Source organism: Nannospalax galili, unplaced genomic scaffold (assembly GCF_000622305.1).
Source record: "Nannospalax galili isolate Female #2095 unplaced genomic scaffold, S.galili_v1.0 scaffold1189, whole genome shotgun sequence".
Taxonomy (NCBI): Eukaryota; Metazoa; Chordata; class Mammalia; order Rodentia; family Spalacidae; genus Nannospalax; species Nannospalax galili.
The window spans coordinates 1,000,217-1,026,327 of NW_008360313.1; the positions used below are offsets into that span (position 1 = coordinate 1,000,217).

Sequence of the window (26,111 nt, forward strand, 5' to 3'; positions counted from 1 at the left end):
TTACTGAGTGTTTCACTTCCTTCTTCATTTCAGCCTGAGCATTCTTCAATATTTCTAACTCTTTTCTGAATTCATGCAGAAGTTTATCCCTATCTTCTCTCAGTTCTTTTATTTCTTTGCTTGTATGTTCTTTAAATTCACTGAATTCTTTTATTGTGTTTATAACTGTTCTTTTAGTTCCATGTCCTGTGTTATTTTTAGAGGGTTCTCATTATACTCCTCTAGAGGACTGATGGTACTTGGTGGGAATATATTATTGTGATTTTTCATGTTATTATTTTTTCTGTGTGACTTTTACATGTGGATTTCTTTTGTAGATTCTGGTTCTTGTGTGAGACTCAAGCCTTCCTTTTTGAGTTTTGGTCTGCTTCTTTTTGTAAACTCTATGTACCTTTGTGGTTTACTTGTTGAGCATGAAAAGATGCTTGGTCTAGGCTTCAGGTTCTCTCTTTTGATTTTATATTGGAGTGGCCAAATTTCTTTCATCTTGCTGCTCAGGAGTTCCCACAGCAGCCCAAGTCAGATGAAGATCAGATGCTCTCAGGCTTTCTCCTAAGGTCTGGATCCCTCCAGGGAAGATGCTGGCCTCAGGAATTTGAGGGCTGGGCTGGCCTGGGAGCAGGGCCCAGGAAAGGTGCTGGCCCCCAGGGATGCAAAGGGAGGTCGGGGAGAGAAGAGACCCAAGGGCACCTGGGGACAACGGGGACGAATTGGGTTGGTCTGGATGCAAAGGGTCAGGAAGCAGTGGGGATTCTGGGAGAGGTCAGTCCACAGGTCAGAGGTATCAGGACAAGAGATGGGTCAGTGCCCCTGCTAGGAGGAGAGATGGGGTGGGGGAGCTGGGAGGGTGAATGAGGCTGGGGGAGTCAAGGCACAGTGGGCACAGAAGCCAAACTTACCCAGGCAAGCTGCTGGCTCCAGGAAGCTATGGGGCTGGGCCACTTCTCTACTATTTTACATAATGTCATTTAAATTAATTTACGCACACATTTTTCAGTTTTCAAGGGTTTCTTTTTCTCCATTTGCTTGCCAGCTTTATCTCTTGACATTTTTGTAATAACCGTCTTAACAGAGGTAAAGTGATATTCATGGAGTTTTAATTTGCAGTTCTTTGATTACTAGTAATGTGAGCATGTTTATGCACTTGCTGGCAATTTCTTCTTTTGAGAAATACACATCTAAGTTCTTTGCCCATTTTTAATCAGTAATTTTGCTACTAATTGTTTGAGTTCCATATATTTTAGGTATTAATTCCTTATTAGATATGTGGCTACATTTTCTCCCATTACATAGATTGTCTCTTAGTTCTCTTGATTTTTCTCTTGTGCTGTGCACAAACTTCAGTTTGTTGTTGCATGAATATAATTCCATTTGTCTACTTGTGCTTTGTTCCTGGGGAGCCCTATCTAGAAAACCTTTGAGCAGACTAGGGTCAAAAAGCTTAGGATAGGGGCTGGAGAGATGGTTCAGTGGTTAAGAACACTGTTCTTGCAGAAGACCAGGGTTCAAATCCTAGCACCTACATGGCAGCTAACAACTATCCATAACTCCAGTTCCAGAGGCTCCAACAGCCTCTTCTGTCCTCTGCAAGCATTCATTGCATGACATGGGTGCACTTACCTACATGCAGGCAATACACACACACACACACACACACACACACACACATAAAATAAAATAAAAATAAGAAAAAAAGCTTAGGATAATATCAATTAACAAAGACAAAGCTGAGAATGGGCACTGTTTAAAAGGCACTCTTCTATCCAGTGACCTTCACACACATGACCTGGTTCAGATGACCATTGTCACCCAACAGCCCCTAGCTCTAGAGCTGACCTATTGAATGGTTTTGTCTGTTTTTGATGTTACAATTTATGTTGCTGTATTATTATTATTATTATTATTTTGTTCATTAATTTATGCGCTTGACAAAAGTGTATTAAGAGCCTACTATATGCCAGATAACATGCTAAACATTAGAAAAAATATTATAAACAAACTAGGTTCAATTCTTGGCCTTTTACCTTAGTAACAGAACCAGATATTAATAGATAATCTCACAAGTCATACTTTGCTATATGTACTATAGAAATATTATGGGGCTACTTTAAGAATTTACTACTTAACTAAGAAATGAGAGACTTGACATAGTCTAAGAGATCATAGGAAAATTTACCTAAAAATGATGTTTTAGGAAATTAAAACATTTATTTACCCATATTTGCATTCACATACATTCATTAATTTATCCATGAAGTAATTGCTAAAGACTGAGCTGGTTACTAAACAGAGAACATTTGTAAATTCCTTTTTAAAGTTTTTTATGTGTGTCTGTCTTCATGTATATATGTACATCACATGTGGGCAAGTGCCCTCAAAGGTCAGAAGAGGGCATGGATCTCTGGGAACTGGAGTCACAGGTGATTGTGAGCTACCCCATGTGGGTGCTGGGAACTGAACCCAGGTGCTCTGCAAGAGTACAAATACTCTTAACTGCCAAGTCATCTCCCCAACCCCTATTTCCTAAATTCTTTCATCAGTCTTTAATTTCTTCCTTTAAATGTATGCCACTGCTATCATTTCAGTGAAATGGATAATGAAGACATTGATAATGAAGACACTCCAAAGGACACCACATACAAGAAAGTCGTTTTCAGAAAGTACCTTGATAATACTTTTACCAAACGTGATCCTCAGGGAGAGCATGAGGAGCATCTTGGCATTCTTGGCCCTGTTATTAGAGCTGAAGTGGATGATGTTATCCAAGTAAGTCATCTTTTGAACTCTACTAAATCAGAGGAATTTCTACAACCCATAGCATTCATTAAGGAAAAGGTAACAGAAGAACTACAGGTGATTTGCTTCCCAGAAATAACAAATAATTGCATTTATTTTCAAAGACTGCTTGCTAGGCCATTTGATAGCTTTCAAATTAAAAAGTCTCATAATTTTAATGCTGAAAATGATTTAATCTGGAAGAGATAGCACTGTTATTTCTTGCTGACATTAACCTGTCTAAAGCTAACATGCAAAATTAAATGTTTAAGCAATGATTGAACTGGGTTTCATAGTAGAGATGGTGGCAACAGTAGTAAGTTAGGAATAGCTGCTGGTTTTTAATAAAAGACAAGATAGTAAAGTTAAAGAAGACTATCTTTCTGCCCTACAAAAGTAAGCATATTTCCTAAGTATCTTACCAATCTAGGTCATTGCATTGAAAATTTTGTATCCAGTTCTTATCCAATAGCTTGATTTTATATCAAAGTTATATCCCTATCCTTTCTGACCTCTCGCATATCAAATCAAATCAAAACAGCAATGACTAAAAATAAACAAAACCATGGGGAAAGGCCTTGGATGTAAAGTAAACCATTCTAGGTTCAGAAATATAAACTTTTGTCTATGCAAGTATTTGCCAACCTGTCAGTGATCATTTGCTGTTTATAAAAAATTGCACATGGGAGCCAGGGAGATGACTCAGTGGGTAAAGAGGTTGCTGTGCCAGCTGAGGACCTGAGTTCAGGCCTCCAGAACCCTACTTAAATCTGGGCTCGGTGGTGTGAGTCAAATACCAGCACTCCTAAGATGAAATGGGAGACAGAGACAAGAGAATTCTCAGAAGCTCACGGGCCAACTAGAGGCCCTGCCTCAAAGTGGATGATGAGGACTGACACCTGAAGTTGTCCTCTGATCTCCATATCCAGACCATAGTACATATATGATGGTACACATGAACATGCACATACATAAACACAATGATTTTTTTAAATGCACATAGATAGCCTGGTGTGGTGTGCAGGTACAATCCAAGCTACTTGGGAGGACAATGGAGGAAGATTGCTTGAGCCTAGGAATTAAGAGACCACCTGGGAAATATGGTAAACTCCTCATCAAAGAGAGAGAGAAAGAGAGAGAGAGAGAGAGAGAAACAGTGAGAGAAAGAAAGAGGCAGAGAGAGAGACAGAGACAGAGAATATAGCTCAGAGTACCTCCCTAACATGTAATAAAAAGGTCCTGGCTTTGAACTTTAGCACGACAAAAGTTACCCACTCAATCATGCAAGGAAATGGGACTGTGTATTAGTTAGCTTTCTGTTGCTATGGCAAAATATTTGCAATAACAGCCCAGAGGAGGAAAAGCTCATTTCAGCCCATGGTTGCTAAATTCATGGTTGTTTGACTCCATTGCTTTGAGGCCTGTGGTAAGGGTGAACATGACAGCAGAGGGTGTGTGTGGCGGAGCAGAGCTGGAAAGTGAATAGAGAGAAAAGGAGGTGCTGCTGTCCTAAGAGCTCTTTCAAGGAGTCCTCCCCTGATGTACTTTCCTTCTACCAGGCCCTTGGCCCTCCCACCTAAAGGTTTCACCACCTCCCAATAGTGCCACAAGCTAGAAACTAAGTCTTTAGCATATGGCTTTGGGGAGACATTTAAAACCCAAGAATAATAGAACATAAGATTTTTTATTATTCTAGATTTTCCCTGAAGATATAGAAGGCAACAGCTCTCTGTCATGTGATTAGTTAGTCACTAGAAGGTGTAAAGGAAAAGGACTAGAAGATTTGGCCATGGGTTTGAGGATGCTGGGATACAGAGACTCCCCGTGTGGCATTTAAAGTACTCTATCATCTGGTCCCATCTGTCATCATCTAGCCTTGTCACCGGTGCTCCCATTCACCCCTTTACATTTCACAGCTCAGCCATACCCAGACTCTTGGGGATCCTTCAAGTTGTCTCTTTACCACATTTTTCTGCTCCTCTGGGAACCTGAAACATCTTCTTTTCTCTTCGGATTTCTTTGAATCTGGTTTTCCTGAGAAGCCAACCACAGCCTTTCCAAGACAATCCCAACTAAACTCTTTCATACTTTATAGCACTCATTGTGTCCAACTTTGTGCATTGGATTCACATGTGCTTCGTCAGTAGCTTAAACACTTACTACAAGCAAGAGCCATGTCTTTCTCATCTTTACCTCTCTAGCATCTATTACCATAATTTCATTGGTAGGTGTGTATCTGTTGCTTTGGCAAAATGTATGAGGGAAACAGTTTAAAAGGAAAGATTTACTTTGGTTTGTGGCTTCAGTGGGTTTGAGTCCATAGTCACATGGCCCCCATCCCTGTGTGCTTGTGTTAAGACAGAATACCGTGGCAGAGCAAAGTTGATGATGTTGTGGAGGCCTGGGAGGCACCAAGGATAAGATATACTCATCAAGGGTAGATCCCTAGTGACCTTCCTCCAACTAGGCTGTATCTTCACTTCCCAAAAATAGCATCAAATTATGAATACATCCATCAATCAGTTGGTCAGAATCCTCATGATTCAATCACCTTCCTAAAGTCCCACCAAACACTAAACTGGTACCAAGACTTCAACAAATGCATTTTGGGGGACATAACAAATCATTACAGTAGTAGCTAATATCAGTACTTTAGCCTTGTACCTAAGAATGTATTTTGTTGTTTCTGAGGTAAGCTACTGGACCCCTATCTCACAGGATGGTTCTGAAAATTAGATGAAGTAATATGCATAAATTAATTTTCAGTTATAAGCACTCAATCCACCATAGCTCTGATTTCATAACTGTCTGTTACAGTCTACAATGCTGACAGTTTTTAGTCTTTAGTCTGGTTCTATGCATTAATGCATTTGTGGGTCATTCTTTTTTCTAGGTTCGCTTTAAAAATTTAGCATCCAGACCATATTCTCTTCATGCCCATGGACTTTCTTATGAAAAGTCATCAGAAGGAAAGACTTATGAAGATGAATCTCCTGAATGGTTTAAGGAAGATAATGCTGTCCAGCCAAATAGCAGTTATACATACGTGTGGCATGCCACTGAGCGGTCAGGGCCAGAAAACCCTGGCTCTGCCTGCCGGGCTTGGGCCTACTACTCAGCAGTGAATATGGTGGGTACTTCCACTGGAAGCTTTTGCCTTTCCCCTGCCCTTACAGCCAGAGTTCACCAAATGGAAGGGCCAAATTATTTCTTGGTAAAAGCCTCTCCTGCTTTTCATGAGAGCATAGCTCCTCAGACGATGCACAGAGAAACATTCAATAGAGAGGAAAGAGGATTACATAAATGCTTGGGTCTAAGAGCACTGGTGTTTACTGGGAAAGACATTTATTTGCAGTTTTAAAAATATGGTTGTAGTTTTAAGCCAGGCTTTGGGGGACTCTAGAGGGGCGGGCGGGTGCAGTGAGGAAGGACTAAGTGAACAGTGTGGGTGCAAATTACATACTGGGATAAGGGGTTTCAGGAGAAATTCTTTTCCATGACCTACTTAGTCCATGGGAAGAATCAATTTGTTACCTCTTGAATAGCCTTTGCTAATAAAGAGCAATGTGACAAGTAGTCAACCCTGCTCTGAGATAGATCGGGGCAAGGGGAGGGTGGCTTCCCAGAGGAAGAATACATCCAGGCACATTCCATTCTTCCAGCTCCACAGGGAGGAAGGAACAGCTAGTTTCTCTGGGCAAGCTAGCAACTTTGTTGACTGTGACAAGTCGTTCCCACCTGCTGTCTTCCTCACTGGCTCCTAGAAAACCAAGAGGAAAGGGTGGAAAGCCAGCATTCACGCAGCGCCTACTTCATACTCTCCACTGCTTTCTTTCACCTGGACCCTCTGAGGCAGAGCCATCCATACCACAGTGAGACACCCAGACACAGGTGGCTGAGCTCACAACTGACAAACACAGGGCCCTCTCCCAGTCCTTCACTGTCAGACAGGCAGCCAGGTTTGGCCCTCAAATACTGAAGCTTTCTTTTCTAGGCCAAGGTATCCAGATACTGTTCCCAGGGCTTCCTTTTGTTGCTTGGCAAATGGTTTAGGCTGGGCCTTGGATACCAGAATCTCTAAGACTTTTTGAAAACAAGTGAAGGGGTCAAGGCCATCCACAGACAGTGACCAACCCAGTTCCGTGTTAAAAACTTTTCAGCCAACAGGGAACAGACTCCACATCAAGGACAGAGGGGTCCCTGGAAAGCCTCTCAGTTCTGGAAGAAATATCATGCCTGCCTGTCCCTGACCAGCCGGGTCTCCCGGAACCCAGCTGGCACTCCCAGGGATTGAGACCAGGCATCTGGAGGTGGAACTGCAGGCACGAGGCTCAGGCAGGCTCCAGCCCCCCAAAGGAGGCAGAGGTGGGGCACCCAGGGCTGCACAGCACCCAGTCACTGTGGCCTCACAGGGACCAGGCACAACAGGCTGTGTCAGCCTCACCTGGGAAGCAAGACATGAATGAGACACCCAGTACTGACACAGGTCCTTTCCTATCCTACATCCCTTTATACAGGCCCAGCAGGCCCTAGGGCAGGGCACAGAGCGAGGCCTTGGCTCGCTTCTTTTGAACAGTATTTGTTAGTTTCTATACACTGTTTAAGGGAAGACTGAGAGGCTGGAGAGATCACCCAGCAATTAAGAGCGACCCAGGTTTGGTGCCTAGCACTCATATGGCGGCTGACAGTGGTCCATAACTCCAGTTCCAGGGGAATCCACAACCTCTTTTGGCCTCTGTGGGCACCACACTCATGTGCACAAACCCATGCTCAAACTACACACGTACACATTTTTAAAAATAAGTTTTAAATTTAAAAAAAGGAGGGAACAAGACCTGTAATTTGAGGAGGAAGAGCACAGGCTCCCTTTTTTGTTGTTGTTGTCCTTTTGATTTTATTTTATTTTATTATTTTATTTTATTTGGTGTTGGTGATCAAACCCAGGGCCTCCTGTATGCTGAGCAGGTGCTCTACCACTGGGCTGCAACCACCAGCTTCTAGACTTAAATTCAAATTCCTACTCTGTCTCTACAGTGACCTTAGAAAAATAATTTGACCTTTCTTAACCTGGTTCTAAAATTTGGAAAGTGAGATAATAGCTGTGTGTGGCAGGAGGGTCTGCAATTCCAGAGAAGTCGTTTCCAGAGTTTAGGATTTGCCTTGGCTCAAAGTGGGTTCAAGGCTTAAAAATGGTCAGGTGTGCATTTAATCCCAACACTGAAGAGGCAGAGGCAGGTGACTCTCTGTGAGTTTGAGGCCAGCCTGGCTGCATCTGGCATTCCAGGTCAGCTAGGGCTAGATGGTGAGACCCTGTCTCAAAAATGAACATACAAACAAAGCCTCAGGATGGAACTCAGCGGTAGAGTGCTTGACTATTAATTAACCACTTGACTTTCATGCTCAAAGCTTTGGCTTAAATCTAAGAGAGAGAGAGAGGGAGAGAGAGAGAGAGAGAGAGAGAGAGAGAGAGAGAGAGAGAGAGAGAGAGAGAGAGGGGAGACACACATGTTAGAGAGAGAGAGAGAGAGAGGAGGCAGACACATGTTCAATGAATGAATTTACATTTAACATGTAGGATGATTGTCAGGATAAAACGAGATACTATTGGCAAAGCATTTGCTACATTACAGATGCCCAATAAATGTAAGCCATTCTCATTTTATTACCTTTACTTGAGTAAAGGAGAATGTAATCAGAGGAAGAAAATGTGATATAGCAAACTTAAATGATTACTATCCAGGCTTATTCATTGCTAATCCTCAAGTTCAGAACCTCTAAGAAATGATTTGGTTTTGACAGTGATTGTCATAAGAGCAAAGATAACCTTGATCAAAAGAAAGTACTTACAGTTTGCTCTTCCTGATTTCCAGGAGAAAGATATCCACTCGGGTTTGATCGGCCCCCTTCTGATCTGCCAGAAGGGGACACTTCATAAGGAGAGCAACATGCCTGTGGACATGAGAGAATTTGTCTTACTCTTTATGGTCTTTGATGAGAAGAAGAGCTGGTATTATGAAAAGTCCAAAAGGTCTTGGAGATCCAAATCTTCAGAAGGGCAAAATTCCCATGAGTTTTATGGTATTGTATTCTAACTTTGATCTAATCTCTGAATTAAACCTCACTAGGTCACTGTGATTCCTGCCTTTAGGTCATCACATGATTAGACATTAGATACTTCTGAAGAGACAAGAGCTTCAACCAAGCCTGGCTCCTTAGCATCCCAGGGAGGATGGAGCTGGCAGGCAGCCCTGCAGGTTAAGAGCATAGAGGGTCCACAGGACAGAACACAAAGGCTGCTGGCAGACAAACTGAAACTAACCAACAAGAAAAAAAGGGCATCAGTTGGTAGTATACATGGGGAAGGGATGAATATCATTCTGCACTTCAAGATGCTAATGAACCTGTTTCTTGATCTCTAAAAAAGTGAGTAATCGCATAAGGAAAATGATCACACGACTCTTCTGAAATAAGAGTGATTCTGACAGTTCCAGCTCTCAGCAGCTACACGTAGAATCTATGCCAAGTAGCAGGCGATTGAAAGGAGGTAGGAAGCTAGGCAGCCACATCACAGGAAGACAGTGGCAAGGCCGTCACACTTGGGAAGTATCTTCATTCAGAAATCCATTCAGGAAAATGGCCTGTTAAGTGTGAATTAAATTGCAAACAGTTTTAGAAAGAGGCAGATTTTAGGATTTGGTAGACAGTCAAAAGAATGACAGTTGGAAATCAGAAGAAAATAAAAGTTAGTCAGTCAGCAAGGTGTCTTGGCAAGTAAGGGCACTTGCCACCACACCTGAGGACCTAAGTTTGACCGCCTCCCCCAGAACCTGCACAGTGGAAAGACTCCCCCCTATAAATTGCTCTCTGACCTACACATGCTGGCCACAGCTCTAAATTGCCGACATGTACAGACACATGCACACACAAATAAATAAATGTAAAAGGATATTTCAAAAAAGTAAAAAATAACTGATAAGCCCTGATTTCAACTTTTAGCAACGGAGGTGGTTGTTCTGAAATTTCCCATGAAGGAGGAGCTGTGCAGAATAATGAGCCAGCAGAAGAGAAGAGAAAGTTGCTATTTCATAGGAAATTAAACAAATAAAAGGCATTATACAGAGTTGGGCTTGATGACACAGGCCTGTAATCCCAGCACTCAGGAGACTGAGGTAGAAGGATTGAAAGTTTGAGACAAGCCACAGTTACAAAGTGAGGTCTTGTCTCAAAGAATAAAATAAAATAGTAAAGACATTTTTATAATATGCTGTTCAGTGCTACCCCAAACAGCCATGAAGGCTAAGTAGACCTAGTCTCCCCGTCACATTCACAAGCTCAGATATCTTGCTTTTATATTTGATCTTACTTCTAGGAGAAGTTCAATAATAGCATCCACATCCGTAAACCTGCTTCAAGATAGAAGTAGGCAAACAGTGTGATTTGTAATTTGCTCTAAAACCTTGTCCACTAAGGATGGAAGCTGCTTATGATAAAAACATTAGAAGATTTCAAAAATTCAAATATTTGAAAAATTCTGTTAAACAAAAGACAGCCAACAGACTACAAAGGAATCTCCCCCCTTCTCTTCTCCCCTCCTCTCCCCTTTCCCCTTTCCCTCCCCATCCCTCCTCTCCCCTCTCCTCTTCTCCCATTTCTAAGCCTCTCAGCCTTTGAGTTTACACTGATAAAAAACTCACCGGCTGCTGAATCAGACATGCTTGTCTCTTAGCTATGCCTTTTACTCTCCAGGAAATGCTTCCCGATTTCCTTAAAAAGTCAAATACGTTCAATATAGTTTCTATCCTAATGTATTACAACCTAATTCTCAGGAATCTGGCAGTTCCAGGGTATAGTATTTATCAGGATTTATGATAAGCTGACTTCTTGAGTCCCCATCCCCTAGTACAGTGCCTGGCCTTTGTAACATGTGCTCAGGAAATATACATAACAGTGAATACATGAACAAATCCAATCCTTCAGCTCCACCTACAGAATATTTACCGAGCACTCTATTATGTTTAGAGTTTTTACCCCCATAGCCTGGTGTAACTATTGAGCAGTCTTGATATAGTAATCACTGGAGTTGGCTGTCACTCTGAGGAGATCTATTTCCTAAACAGAACGTGGAGTTCTGGAGTAAAAGTTGGTGCTACAAGTATATAGGTAGATGTTCCTATGACTGGTATAATTTTACAGGTGCCAAAATAATCTAAACTCCTCCTCCAAAAATTCTCTTGACTGGTTTCCAATATTCCACAGACATTCCATTAATAATAATTTTTAAAATATCTTCCCTTACTTTGGTTCCAGTTAAATATTTGGTATCACTAAGCTTTATCATTAAATTGTGTTATATTCTTAAAGGGATTAAGTTTACCAGATGCCATGCACAGACACACAAACACACACACAGACACACACACACACACACACACACACATGTGTGTGTGTGTGTGCGCACGCACGCACGCGCAATGGCATGTATGGTGGGTGATCAATGCTCAAGTCTGAGGCAGGAAGACTTTGAGTTCAACATCAGCTGAACCTACAGAGTAGGCTCCAGGCCAGCCTAGGCTACATACCAAGATCCTGTCTCAAAAAGAATGAAAATCTAATTATATCACTAAAGGCAGGGTGGGTACAGTCTAAGATCTTAAACATCTAAACTGAGAGATGGATAGAGTAGCAATCACATCAAGAAAAGTGGGTGTGTTCTCCAAAGGTAGGATCCAGCTTCTTAGGGTGAGAACTTCAGGACATAGAAGGCCTCAGTGTGATGCGCTGCTTGCCCTTCCCACCCCTGGCGTTTGTGTCATCTGTCCATCTTAGTCTCTGCTGTTCTGTTCAAAGGAACAGTTACTATGAAAGACAAATGGGAAAAGCCTTGAGCAGGAGCAGGATAAAATCTGGGTAAAAGAAAGACAATGTAGTGAAATGGAGCTGACCCACACTCCTGTGGGTTGTTCTGGCGTTTTTGTTTCAGCCTCTTGCTGCTATAGTGACACATAGGAGGACCATTCCTATGCCTTGTAGGCCTGGGGATGTCCAGTAATGAGGAAGATGTGTGTGAGTGGGTGACCCCCTATTTCTTTACTAGCCACCTCCTTGTATATGCAAGTTTTTAATTGATTATGACTCTCTTTCTTCCCAGCCATTAATGGGATGATCTACAACCTGCCTGGTCTGCGAATGTACGAGCAAGAGTGGGTGAGACTCCACCTGCTGAACATGGGTGACTCCCGAGATATTCACGTGGTTCACTTTCATGGCCAGACCCTGCTGGAAAATGGCTCCCAACAGCACCAGTTAGGGGTCTGGCCCCTCTTGCCTGGTAAAGATGTGGGAAATGGAAGAGATCCCTGCTAAGAAATAGCAAGCCAAGGCACCTGTAACTTCTCATTCTCTCCTTGTGTATCTACTGCTTAAGGGGTCAGAACACAAAATTTTGGTCTAAACGCTGGGCAAAGCTTTATATCTATACTGTACACAGAGTACAAAGGAGCTCTCATAGAAACTGTACGCAAGCCCCCCACAGGGTAGGTGCTACATCTGATGCAGTTTCTCCTGAGTCACTATGAATCATGTGGATCAGATCTCAAGTACATAAAAACATGGGTCACCAAGTGCACAGAAAACTCAGTGAAGCTATCACCTTAGAGAGGGTGATTAAAAACTTAACTGGGGTTTTAGGATTCTTGGATTCTACTTCTGTGTCCTTCAGCCTGTCTTTTCTTATGACTTCAGGACTCATCATCTTGAGCAGATTCATGACGCTGTTTACAGAGAAATTGTTTTAATGATCATAAAAACTAAAAGCTGGCCAAGGTATTTAGAGGTTTTCATATAAAAACATGAAGTGTAAATACACACAAGCTACTATCAACAGAAAGGATTTTGAGGTGCTATTGAGTTGTTTATAAGGAGATCTTTTAGGGAGTGGAACGATGAGGGCAAGATGCCACTGAAGGCCTAGGAGGCTGGTTAAGATGCAAATCTGCTGAGACTGTACTCAGAGACTTTGAGTAGAAAAGTAGATCTTAGGCAGAAGTCCTAGGACCCTGCATTCCTAACAAGCTTCTGTCCTTCCATATCTCTGTCTAAAGAACTGGAGAAAGGCAACCTTTTGACAAGACTTTGGGCAGGAAAGTCATTGTGCAAATCTGCCTCAGATGAGGACACAGAGGTCCAATGGGTCTGGTTCACTAAGTAGAGGGGAAAAGTGGTTTCTTACTTGTTTTTCACATGCTTGTGATTCCCTAATAAATCTAGAAAGAGCTGTTCTATTAAGATCAGAGATAGAAGGGACCAGTCCAAACTCACCCCATCTTTTCAACAATCATTAGCATATCAGTGGTCCTTTGCAAGACAGACTGAGAGGTGAGGGTTGTATGGCCCAGCTAAATACCGAATTGCAGAGAATATTAGAGATCTTGTTCAGTGTGTTTGAGGTAGATAATTACCAGCTATTAATTTTCACTCACAATCTGGAAAATGGCCACAAACTACAGTGAATGGAATTTAAGTTTGAAATTGGAAAAAAGTAAATTTTGAGTGCCTGGATGAATAAACAGAAGATTTAGAAATGTCCTTTTTTCAGTGATTTTTCTGAAACACTGTATGTAAATTTTAATCTAAGTATGTAATGCAAGTTTTCAAGAAAATTGGAAATTATGAAGAAAGGATATTTTGTTTTGTTTTCTTATATATAAAAAGTATAGAGGGGAAGAAAACATACAATAATTTCGAAACTGGATGGCAAGTCATTCAAGGTCATTTTGGAACTTGACACTATGAAATTGAATGGTGTGTGAACTAGCTTGTAATGGTACATTTAGATAAGTGAAAGTTTCATTTCAGTGAGGGCTGGTAGACTTTTTTAAATGTTGGAATTACTGTTTTTAGTAATTTTGTTTTTGTTGGGTTTGTCTGCTTGAATTTTTATTTTATTTATTTTTTAATTTTTATTTGTTTATTTTCTTTGAGAGAGAATCTCACGGTGTAGCCCTGGCTGGACTAGAACTTGCTATGTAGATCAGGCTAGCCTCAAATACACAGAGATCTGCCTGCCCCTATCTCCTGAGTGCTGGGATTAAAGATGTGTGCACTACCATGCCCAGCTGTTTGGATTTTAAAAATTAGGATGCAGCCAAGGATGGCCTTCAACTCCTAATCCTTCTGCCTATATCTCCTGAATGCTAAGGTTGTAGGCACGCACAGCCACACTCAGTGTATAGGATGTGGGGGATCAAACACAGGGCTTCATGAATTCTAGGCAAGCATTCCACTACTGAGCCATATTCCCACCCATATTTTTTGTAATTTGTGTACTGATGCTGCGGCTGTCTCTGGATTTGCTTTTATCTGTTGTATTGGCAGTCTTGCCTCAAGAGAAATGGGTAACTCAAATTCTATTTTAAAGCTTCTTGTGATCTAGGGATTGTAAGATTCTTAGCACCACCAAAATAATAACTTGTTAATCATTAGGTTAGCAATTTTATCCTTTACTCTCTATTTTAGGTTCATTTAAAACTCTTGAAATGAAAGCATCAAAGCCTGGCTGGTGGCTCCTAGACACAGAGGTTGGAGAGAATCAGAGAGCGGGGATGCAAACGCCATTTCTCATCATTGACAAAGGTATCACACATGACTTTTACTGGTGAAAGAGTGCCTGATACTAGAATATTTCCAGCTTTCAATTGCAAATACTCAGTTTTTATCATTCTGATATGACAAAATCAAAATGTGTGCCTTAGTTGCTTTTATTCTGGCCCATGGTCTGACACATGTCAATCATCTATAAAACTTAAACACATGGTTCAAGCATTCCTCCGTTGGGGAACCAGCAGAAAGCATCCTTCCTCATGATTTGTGATCCATGGAAAAGTGTATATAAGAAAATATCCAGTTTCCAAGGGTAGAGCAGAAAAAGGCAACCAGAATTAAGCCATAACTGAGGCAGTTGCTTATCCAGTATCTATCTGTGCCTTACCAAGCATCTGTTGAATGCCAGACACTAGACTCACACCCATGGTCACAGTATCTGGTATTCTCTTCCTTAACTGAGATGCAAATAACCTTGGAACTTCAGGTCAACAGTCAAGGGTATAGTTTTATGAATGATAGTACATAATATATAATATTTTGTTTTCAAATCCAAACACATGGAAATCAGCTTAGTAATCAATTACTTTTTAGGACCACTGTTGTTTTCCTCTAAGGTATCACTATTTCAGTATCAGCACTAATCTTGCTAAGTGTTTTCCACTTTCTAATCAGATATATTTTGTGTCATTGCCACAAAAGGTGGATAAAAATACATAGTTACTGGCCCATCAGAGGTATAACTCTAGCTATGGAAGTTGTACCCTATGTAAAATAAGGAAAAAAATAATTTTTGTTGTTTTTGTTTTTCATAGACTGTAAGATGCCAATGGGCCTAAGCACGGGCGTCATATCTGATTCACAGATCAAGGCCTCAGAGTATCTGAGTAAGTAGGAGCCTCTTAGCCTGTCCACAACAACACCAACCCTCATGTAGTATACAGCCCATGAAACCATACTTGACAACTCACCTACAGGCCAGTTCTTCTCCCCAGGCTTATCCTCTACCAGAGCATAATGAAACAGCTCTGTTTGGGTTGCTCTTCTCTTAGGAAAAGGAGAAATATATCAGGAGCTAAAACCTTATGGGTATACTACTTATCATTTCCACTTCCTCTGATCTGCCTGAAGAGTCTTTTCTAGGACAAGCCAAGGTCTTGGCAAAGCTGATGTCTCCATACAGGCAGTCCAATATCACTGCAGGGATTTGGCAGGAAGTAGATAGCTTAGTCTTATGACCCTGTGCTCATTTCCAAAATGCTCCCATTTATCACACATCTAACATCCAGCCAGGTTCACAGGGTTTTATCAGACATGAAAAACTGTTCCCATCAAGGTGGCTTCCTGCCTATGCCAGCCATTCATCTGGCCAAGAAACTTTATAATAGGAACTCCTCTTAAATTTATTCATTTTGCCTCAAATCTCTTCCCAAGATCAAGAGGCCATCATCAAGAAGATAATGAGGCTCTTGCACATCCTTCCCAAAGCTTCCTGTTCAACAGACACATTCAGCAGTAGCCATATCAACATAACTGAGAAAACACAAACACGACCTGTGTGCAAGAAAGGGTGGGTGATGGTATACAGCTGACTAAACATGAGCTTGAAGCTAAGGTTTCATCATCGAAGACTGGCTTGGCAGCCAATGCCCGCCTCACCTGTCTGGTCTCTGTCTCCTAACTGTAACACAGGTCCTTCAAGGACTGATTTTCTGCTGAACTAAGCTCATGTGGGAAATTGATAATTGTCTGGTTTTTCTTTTTTTAAAGATTCAAGCCAGATATGGTGGCACATGGTTGAAATCACAGCACTCAGGCAGTTGAGGCAGGAAGATTCTGAGTTCCAGTCTAGCCTCGGCTACATAACAAACCTTGTTTTAAAAATAAGTAACTTTACAAAAAAAAAACCCAAATAAGTAAATAATTATTCAGAATTAGTTTTTTCTTCTTTTGAATTAGATTATTGGGAGCCCAAATTAGCAAGATTAAACAATGGTGGCTCCTATAATGCTTGGAGTATAGAAAAACCTGCATTAGAACTTGCCTCCAAACCTTGGATTCAGGTATGTAACCTGATGATATTTACTGCTTTATAATAAAAATGACAGTGATCTCATAATTTCTTCTTGTTGTTATTGCAATATTATTAGGAGAAATAGCAATAACTGGGCAGTAGGCACTCAGATCAGTACTTTGCATCCTCCAAACCAATCCAGTTAGGGTAGTTCTAGTAATTTTCAATTTTAGAGATGAAAAACCAAGACAGAAAATTTCTTGTTTTTTCAACTTTCAAGTCAGCTACTTTCCCAAAGTAACAGGCAGCTAGCACGTGTTTGCGCTAACACTCATTTGGATACTCTTTTTCTCAATGAAGATTTCACCAAGCCATTTTATGAGCTTGCTAAGACCTTAGGGCCTCCCTCTTAATGCTAAAGAAAACTGAACTATACCAGAGTTGGCAAAGTGTGACTCACTGACATAGACAGGTCTGTTTACTGGCTTTGCTGTATTGCAGGTGGATATGCAGAAGGAAGTCATAGTCACTGGGATACAAACCCAAGGTGCTAAACACTACCTGAAGTCCTACTTTACCACACAGTTCTATGTGGCCTACAGCTCTGACCAAACCAACTGGCAGATCTTCAAAGGGAACAGCACAAAGAATGTGATGGTTTGTGCAATGCAGTTTCTAACTGAGTCTCAAAGGCCCATCTTGGGGTTACTATGACTGTATCCTTTCAAAATTATACTTCAGGGTGTTAGAAATGTGAATGATTTTCTAAGTCTTATGGAGGAAAATGGTAATACAATGAGTCTATACGTCACAAACTAAAAGGATACGTGGAACTACTAAACTTCAAAACATTACAAAACTTGATGAAAAATATTGTCATTAAACAAATCACCCAGAAAAACCAGACTGTAAGATGATGTCCTTCAGAGAGGAATATCTGTTTTATTCGACAGGCACCTTATGCTAGAAACTGGCCACCAAGAGTTTTGATGTTGCTATCATACTTTGTTTTATTTGTCTAAATGTACCTGATATGGTGGTGATTTTGATTACCTGGTGTTAGGCCACTGATGCTCTGAGGCAGTATGATTCTGAGACTGATTTTGAGGCCATGCCTGAGAATTGATATTACTCCACTTGGTCTTCCATGGGCTTAGCCAAAATTTCTAGCTCTTTCCCTCTTCTCCAAAGAAAAATAGCCAAATGTAGGCATCTGTCTGCTGTCATTATACCAACAACCTTGATTCTGCTTCTATTGATATATTTTGGAAGATCACTTACTATTTACTTTTTTCCTTTCCTATCATTATCTATTTCTAGTAGTAAGTCATTTGTAATATACTTTAGATGAAATCAGTAAAATCTTAAATGATTGTTCCTAAAAATCAGTTATGGGAGAGAGAATAGATAACAGTTGACACCATAGCATAAGGATTTTTCACATCTCTATTCATGAGAGACTTTGGTGTTTAGTTTTATTGTTTTATACCATCTCTTTCTAACTTTGATATCACAGGAATAGTAGGTTCATGAGGTAAATTAATAAGCATGCTTTTCTGTACTCTGGATGAGTTCTACCATCGATGTTAATTTTAAGAAATATTTGGTAGAAATCACCAACAATACTATCTAGACCTGACAATCCATTTGTGGTAAATTTAGAAATTACAAATTCAAATTCTTTCTTTGACAGTTTGAAGGTTATTCGAATAGTGTATTTTATATTGGATGGAGTTTTAAAAATAAATTGGCCCATGTCCTCTAACTCATTAAGTCACATGTGTTGCATGTTTATTGTATCAATTGTCCTTAGACATCCTCTAATATCTACAGGGTTTGTAGTGACATTGATATCATAGTTTTTATTTCTTATCTTATTTTTTTGGTCAGGCCTGCTATAGGTTTGTCAGTTTGTTTTAAACATCTCTAAGAACCGGCTCTTTCACTGACTTCTCTCTATTGTTTAGCTGTGTTCAATGATACTAATGAGTACCCTTAGCTTCTGTTTTAGTTGGGTGTTTTCTGATGCTTCTCCATCAGGGAAATGAGATAGGGAACAGCCTGGTGACTGCCAGGTCGGGGGTCAGAGTCCAGGCTCCTATTTGGCACCTGAGGAGGCCTTGTTCTTTTTTGCTGCTAAGTAGGAGTACAGTTCCACAGCGGTCTCTACTGACACTGCAGAGTGATCCTTTTTAGGAGCTAAAGAGGATAAAGCCCAAGATTCTTATTTTGACCTTCTCTGATACCCCTAGGAGGGTGCTCATACCACTTTAGTTCCAAAAATCTAGTTACATCCCTGCTGGAGGGCCCTTGTGTGTGTGTGTGTGTGTGTGTGTGTGTGTGTGTGTGTGTGTGTGTGTGTGTGTGTGTGTGTGTGTGTGTGTGTGTGTGTGTGTGTGTGTGTGTGTGTGTGTGTGTGTGTGTGTGTGTGTGTGTGTTTTGTCTGGCATACAACAGTTGTCTAAACAGGCTGCTTGCTTCTTCATCTCTAAGACTAGGATATATGAGCAAAAAGAAAAGTCAGGGAACACACCAGCATGTTATGTTATTCCTTAAGCCCCGAGAACCTTGTCTGTTCTGTTTTTGTTTTTGTTTTTTTCTTTTTAACCTCACCTTTAGTAGTCTTATACTTCGTTTATGTATAATGTCCAGGGTTTCTAGCGGTACTTTGCAGGATGAATAAAGTGTATCCATACTGTCTTCCTAGAAGTTGAGCTATCTCCACTTATTTTTTGAAATTAAGTTAATTGATTCAGTCCCAATAGAAAGAATCTTAGCTGATAGATGGGTCTTTAAAAATATAATCACTTTACAGAGAATTGTTATATGGCAAAGGTTTCCTCTTTCTTTCTAGTATTTTGAAGGCAATTCAGATGCCTCTACAATAAAGGAGAATCTGTTTGACCCACCTATTGTGGCTAGATATATCAGGATCTCTCCAACGAACTCCTATAACAGACCTACCCTTCGAATGGAGCTGCAAGGATGTGAGGTTAATGGTAAGAAACAGGATGCATTGTCTTCTCATGTGCATTTTAAAACTAAAGATTTGAGGGTTGTAGGAGAGTAAATAGAATTCTTAGATACACTCAATGACTTGGGATCCCAGAAAAAAATCCTTGTGAAATACAGGCTCCACTGAGAGATATACTCAGTGTGACTGTGACTGAAACAGAGTCTAGTTCCAGTAGCCAGAGGACAGGGAGCATCCCCTAAACAATGCCTGAATAGTATGGGGACCATCGTGGCCTGGCAAGAAAGGGTTATAAGTTGGAGGTATCGCCATTGGCCCATTTTGATTAAGAACTACTTGACTCTTCCAAAGTCTCCCAAGCCACTCAGACATATCTTTGGTGTTCAGTGAACATTTTTGAAATCAGAAACTGTTTTCTAACTTCCTAAAACCATGATTGTGCTCTGTATTCTCTTTCGTACCCTGAGAAAGTACTCAAATCTTTTATTTCAAAATTTCTATTTTCCAGGGGATGAAATATGACCTGTGGTCTAATAAAAAAATCTAAGTAACAACAAATAATTGTAGTAACAGTCTAGTATGTACATTAGAAGAGTATTTAGGAGTCTTATCAACTATTCTCTGACTCTTAAATCAAGGCCTTCCAGTATTTTTAACTTGAAGACACAAATAGTACTATCAGCTGCCTGGCATTCTGAAGTAGAAGAATAAAACAATTGGCCTAGGGCCTGGCTGATCCAGGTCACCACTGTCTGCTCAAAACCCGAGTAGGTGAAGGGATAAATATATGGTCACATGTTGTGTCACACTGTTGGGAGCTACCTGATCTTCCCCCAAGGTGTGAGGAAGAAACCCTGATTCACTGTGATGAAAGTACCTGGGTGTTGGAATCAGTTTCCTATCAAAGCAGATAACACTGTACTACACCCTTGACATTTGTGAGGGATCTGAATATGGGCATTTTTCCAGTGTCTGAATAATATCAGCACGCAAAACTGCTAAGTAGGAATTTTTGTGGGCGGGAGTACTCCATGAAACAGTTCCATAAATAGTGGGTTTTGTTCGTGTGTTTGTTTCCACAATCATGATGTAAATGGTAGCCTTGTTCAATCATAGTCAAGCTAACCTAAAATATGACGTTAAATTCTGTTAATTTATTGAAAACATCTCTTTTCTATATACTAAGCGTTACTTTTTCTTTGCTTTTTGATACTTACATAATTAGTAGGACATATTCCTTTTAGGATTTCTTTTCTGTATAGATAAAACAAACTATCACTTTAAGAAAATTTCCGCATGTTTTTCTAGGAAAAACAATGGTACTAAGATGAGTTGTCGGCTAGCTTCACTCACTAGCTGGGCTTCCTACACTGATAGGTCAGCTTTGCTGCCTAGAATACTCAAATTTTACCTGCGTAAAAGTCCAAATTGTGCATGAAAATATGAAATGGTGACTACCAAGGGCTTCTGTCAGGAAAAGAAACCATATTTTTTATATGCAGCCATGCATTGCTTAAACAACAGGGGATCTGTTCTGAAAAATGCATCTTTAGGCTATTTGTCATAGTGCAAATGTGGCAGATTGTGTTTACACAAACCTAGACAGCACAGGCAAGTCACTCAATGCAATCTTTTGATGCAATCAAGAAACACAATTGATGAGATGTGGGGTACTCCTGTCAGTATAACATGACATACTATTTTACAGAAAGCTAATGTTTTGTAATGACTCAAGGTATAGCAAATATATAGACTAGATTACACTGTGGTTTATTTTCAAGTATGAACTGTGCATAATTATATCCACTAAACTTTTATATAAGTAGCAGCACTGTGGTTTTTCTTTTTTAATATGAACACCATTACACATATATGAGTTTGGTGTTATATAATGATAGCTATGACATCACAACACGAGAGGAGCTTTTCAGCTCAGCATGAGAGCAGTATTTGGCATTTGGATTGAAAAACTGTTCCTTGGTGTAAAGATTGTTTTGCTGTTCCCTGGCAGTAATATTTCTTGCTGTCTCTGTTGCAAAATGCAACGCAGGAATTGTTAGTGTTATCCAATTAATTGTGTTACTTTTTTCTTGACAGGATGCTCCACACCATTGGGTATGGAAAATGGAAATATAGAAAACAAGCAAATCACAGCATCCTCATTTAAAAAATCTTGGTGGGGAGATTTCTGGGAACCTTCCCGTGCCCGTCTTAATGCCCAGGGCCGTGTGAATGCCTGGCAAGCCAAGGTGATTTAGACTATATAAATGGAGTTCTCTTGCCTTCCAGAAATAAACTGGCCACTGCCACAGGGAACATGGGAGTCTAGGGAGCAAGAATATAGTCCCCTGTTTCTGTATATTAAAATCATAGGTCTAAGAATCTAGGATGTCTGCAGAATCAACAGCTCTAGCTCTAACTATGGTTTAGAGCAAATTCATTCATCTTCTCTGCAATTCTTGGTCTAGCCTTGATTTAAAGCAGGGAGGGACAACAGTTTTCTGCAAAGATAGTATTTTAGGTTCAGTGTGACATATTCTCTGCTACAGCAGCAGGAACACAGGCCTGAACAGCATGTAAGTAAATGAGGATGGCATTGCCTACCAGTTCTTGGTTGAGAGACTTTAATCTTAATGCCATACAAATGATTTAGATCTATAACTTCTCTCTGTTTTTCATAATTTGTCAATATTTTTTTCTTAAGACATTTAAACTGTCTGTTCCCTTATCTTTATGACCATTGTGACATTCTTCCAGACAGCTGGAGGCATGGTTATAAACCCAGGAGTATAATTCAGTGATGTAAGTTAAACAAACACCTTCTGGAAAGTCATATTGCCTCTGATATTAACCATTAAGTTTATCGGGTTATTTGATTTTAAGATACCTGTTAATTGCTGACTTTATTTTATTCTTCAACTGATGGTAGAATCACAATGGTCTAATAACTTTATGATCCTTTCAACAAGGTAAATCCAAATCCTTACTTAGCCCCCTCCTGCCTCCCTCCCTTAAGATACACTATATTAATAGATTTCAATTCCCTGGACTCCTAAGAAGTCTTGGTATCAAAGTAGGCCACTATGAAGAAAAGAAAAATGTGGTATAAGCAAGACCCACACAGTATCTTTGGAACCAATAGCTGGGCCCTGAAATTCATTCTTACACATCATAGAATCATAGGACATTGGAGTGGCAGGAGTTTTTATGAAGCATTCCCTTCCAAGTCCCTTGTTTATGCTAAAATCTTCTACCTATATCCTGTATCATTGATGCATCCTTGATTTGAAGACACATTAAGATATCACCAAGAGGGCAACACAAAATGAACAAGAAGTTCTAGTCATTTAATTCAGTTAATTTGCTTTAAAATACTTATATCATGCAAATATATAAATACATATTCATACACATAGATATACATATGCTCACACAAACATGAATAGTGTTGAGGAAGTATATCAACATTTATTTCATATAGAATTTCATGAGAACTGTGGGGCATGAGAAATCTCCTGGAGGTGGGACTTCATCTCAGACTACTGAAAAACAGTTTGGCCTTACAAACTTTCTTCAAGCACATATCACCAAAGGTGATTGGGCCATTTATCAGGCTAGATACAGGACAATTACTATGAAAGGCATGAAGCCCTAATAACAGCTTTATAGACTCCTGGCTCTCTCAAATACTACATTTATTTTAAATATTAGATAATAAGAAATTGAACTACTATTGACATTAGAAGTTGACAGAAAAGTTAGGGTTTCTACAATATATTAAACAAGAAGAAGCAGATACCTAATTCATTCCCAGTGGCCCAGAAACAGCATCATTACAGTATCCAAACAAACCTGCTTAAGAAAATATTTACAGACTATTTGGAAATTTAATAATTCTTTCCAAGTAAAACTCATTTACGCATTCATCCGCAAGCTATTGATTAAGCAGCAACTGTCTGCCTTGTATTGCTATGAATACCAGGAAACTAAGTAAGCTCTCCAGCTTGAACAGCAAGGGACCCAAGCAAGTAAACAATTGCTGTATGCAGTATGAAATACCAATAGAAAAGTAAGTCGTTTTTAAATTTAGCATGCCAAGTGATGGATTTCACTGTGGCATCTTCATACATGTGATGTTACAGTATTTTTCTCTATTGGTTCCTTTCTTCATTGTCCTCCCCGTGCCCTCAGGCCTCTCTAGCTGGTTCCCTTCCTTACCCCAGATGGTCCCCTTCTGCTTTCTTGTCACATGAACTCCAGCACCCTCTCTTTTCACCCCTCAACCCAATATCTTCCTCCCCTCTCATGATCCATGGTATCCAACAAGAAATCACAGAAGAGAATCTTTCTGAGCTCTTTGAATTTCTTTTCTTTTTTTTCTAAGCAAAAAATTGTAGTTTAACACAGCAGATCCAGTTATGTACCTAGACAGATTCACAAGAGTAACAACACTGAGGGGTCAAGATATTACACACATGAGCAATTCAAATGCTTCATCAACCCCTTCTGGGCCTCTTTTGGCGTTTATCTCCTGGGTGAGAAATAGAGCATGTCACATAGTTCTGGAGGTTTCGTCACTGTGCAGCTTTTCCTGGATGTGAATATGCTGCTTCCCTTTCTAAGACATGCTCAGGCCAGCAGTACTGAGGCTGAATGGGATGCTGCCACAGAGCACAGAGAACTTTGTGGAGCTGAGGGGGTGGGTCAGGCCCACTTGCATGAGAAGACATTCCTGTCTGCGAGCTCCTTGAATTTCTAAATATCTTAATCTTTAAAGGGGTCTAGCATCTTCTTTATTTCAGTGGTTTTATCATTTCATAGGCAAACAACAACAAACAGTGGTTACAAGTTGATCTACTCAGAACCAAGAAGATAACTGCCATAGTGACACAGGGCTGTACGTCTTTGTCCTCGGAAATGTATGTGAAGAGCTACACCATCCACTACAGTGACCAGGGCGTGGAATGGAAAGCTTATAGGCAGAAATCCTCCATGGTGGACAAGGTACAGGGCGCCATGTTGACAGAAAGCAATCTGAAAGCTGTTTCATGCTGAGAATAGTGACAGCATCTTGCATTTGACAAACATGCATTGACTATGCACCATTCCTTATGTCTTCCCAGTCGAGTCCCACAGGTGCCCGGCCTTGGCAGAGGGACCACTTTCATCACCTTTGTAACTAAGCCACCCATGAAATAGTGAAGATAAAATACAGGGGATGGTGTGAGGCTTAATTAGCTATGATTGAGAAAGATGGTGAAATCATCCAGAAAACTTTTCACTGTGAAATGCTACAATAATACAAGTATTGCCTCAGATATACACATACTTGTGACAGATAAGTTGCCAAAGACCACAAACTACTTTTGTCACGTTGTTATTACACAGATAACAACTGGGAAGACTACATTTCTTGCAAAATAAACTACTCCATTACCTTCCCAAATTCCTCTACCTCCTAATAGATGGTTTAATAATACTACCAGAAGCAAAGCTAAAGAGATATGCATAGTAATCCAGGCATCAAATTGGGCTAAACCAGCAGGAAAAGCTACACAGGGAACTGAGGAAACTGAGATTTACTGAATGCGAAAGGACTGCTCAGCACTGAATACATTTGTAATCACTTGTCACTTTTTAAACCTCTGTTTTCACTTGTTTGATAGCAGGCTGTTCTCATGCCAGGGTGAACATCACTGTCATAAAGAAATAATAACTTGCTTCCTTCTTTATGTGTGTGTAAATCTTGATGAACTTCTGGAGGCTAAAAAACAAAGTGAAACATGACCAACAGTTTAGTTAGGGAGGCAGAGCATACACCAAAAGGATCAGTAAGCAAAACTGCAGGGTAATAGTTCATGTTCAAGGTCAATAACTACGAGTTCACAACCTGGTGCTCACCAAGCACTTGGTATGCGTTTACATACATTTTCAAATCTGTACAACTTTTGAGATGTAAAGAGTTTATCATTCTCATTTTGACATTGTGGCAATGGAGGACCAAATATAGAATTTGTCAAAGTCACACAGCTACAAAGGACCTAGAGAAGAGATAATTTTATACACTCCATGACATCATGTCAGAATTATTTATTTTTTCCTAATTTGACTCATTACTGGTAAGTGAAAATTCTTAGGGCATCTGGCTTGTGATTTCATAATTTATTGAGAAAGATAAATGTTGTGTGATGGCTCATTTTATGCTAAAAGGATTAAAAAATGATCTGTAAAATTTTAATGACTACTATGGCACCACTGAAGATTTTCTCCTGTTTTTCTGGCAGATTTTTGAAGGAAATAGTAACACCAAAGGACATATGAAGAACTTTTTCAATCCACCCATCATTTCCAGATTTATCCGTATCATTCCTAAAACATGGAATCAGAGTATTGCACTTCGCCTGGAGCTCTTTGGCTGTGATATTTACTAAAATTGAATGCTTAAAAAAAAAAAAAAAGAACAAGATACAGAAGAGACTCCTTATGACCTAAACCATTTAAAGTAGCTAATGTATTTTATGACTATTTTGAATGTTAACAACTTTCCACTATTTTTCTAATACAGAATAAATTCTATATAAGGTATTTTATAATGCTAATGCATTAGCTCATTGCTGCCATTAAGTGAAATTGTAGTTCATATTTCTTCATTAATTTGAATAGAGATGGAAAACTATTAAGAACCAATAAGAAAATGAATTATATTTCAATGTAATTGAAGATGTTATATAAAGTAATATTCATGTAATA

At 40.0% G+C, this 26,111-nt stretch overlaps 1 protein-coding gene across 1 annotated transcript in view; it reads left to right on the forward strand.

Annotated features, from left to right (window-relative positions):
- F5 (coagulation factor V) overlaps window positions 1–25,822 on the forward strand; it is a 77,954-nt gene extending 52,132 nt beyond the window's left edge. Inside the window, exons 14-25 of the mRNA XM_008824901.2 lie at window positions 2,586–2,766; window positions 5,669–5,905; window positions 8,646–8,853; window positions 11,924–12,103; window positions 14,290–14,406; window positions 15,189–15,260; window positions 16,333–16,436; window positions 16,889–17,044; window positions 19,242–19,386; window positions 21,459–21,610; window positions 24,183–24,365; window positions 25,646–25,822. Coding sequence (XP_008823123.1) covers window positions 2,586–2,766; window positions 5,669–5,905; window positions 8,646–8,853; window positions 11,924–12,103; window positions 14,290–14,406; window positions 15,189–15,260; window positions 16,333–16,436; window positions 16,889–17,044; window positions 19,242–19,386; window positions 21,459–21,610; window positions 24,183–24,365; window positions 25,646–25,792 — 1,882 coding nt within the window. The 3' untranslated portion in view covers window positions 25,793–25,822. The remainder of the gene's footprint in view (window positions 1–2,585; window positions 2,767–5,668; window positions 5,906–8,645; window positions 8,854–11,923; window positions 12,104–14,289; window positions 14,407–15,188; window positions 15,261–16,332; window positions 16,437–16,888; window positions 17,045–19,241; window positions 19,387–21,458; window positions 21,611–24,182; window positions 24,366–25,645) is intronic.
- The last annotated feature ends 289 nt before the right edge of the window (window positions 25,823–26,111 follow it).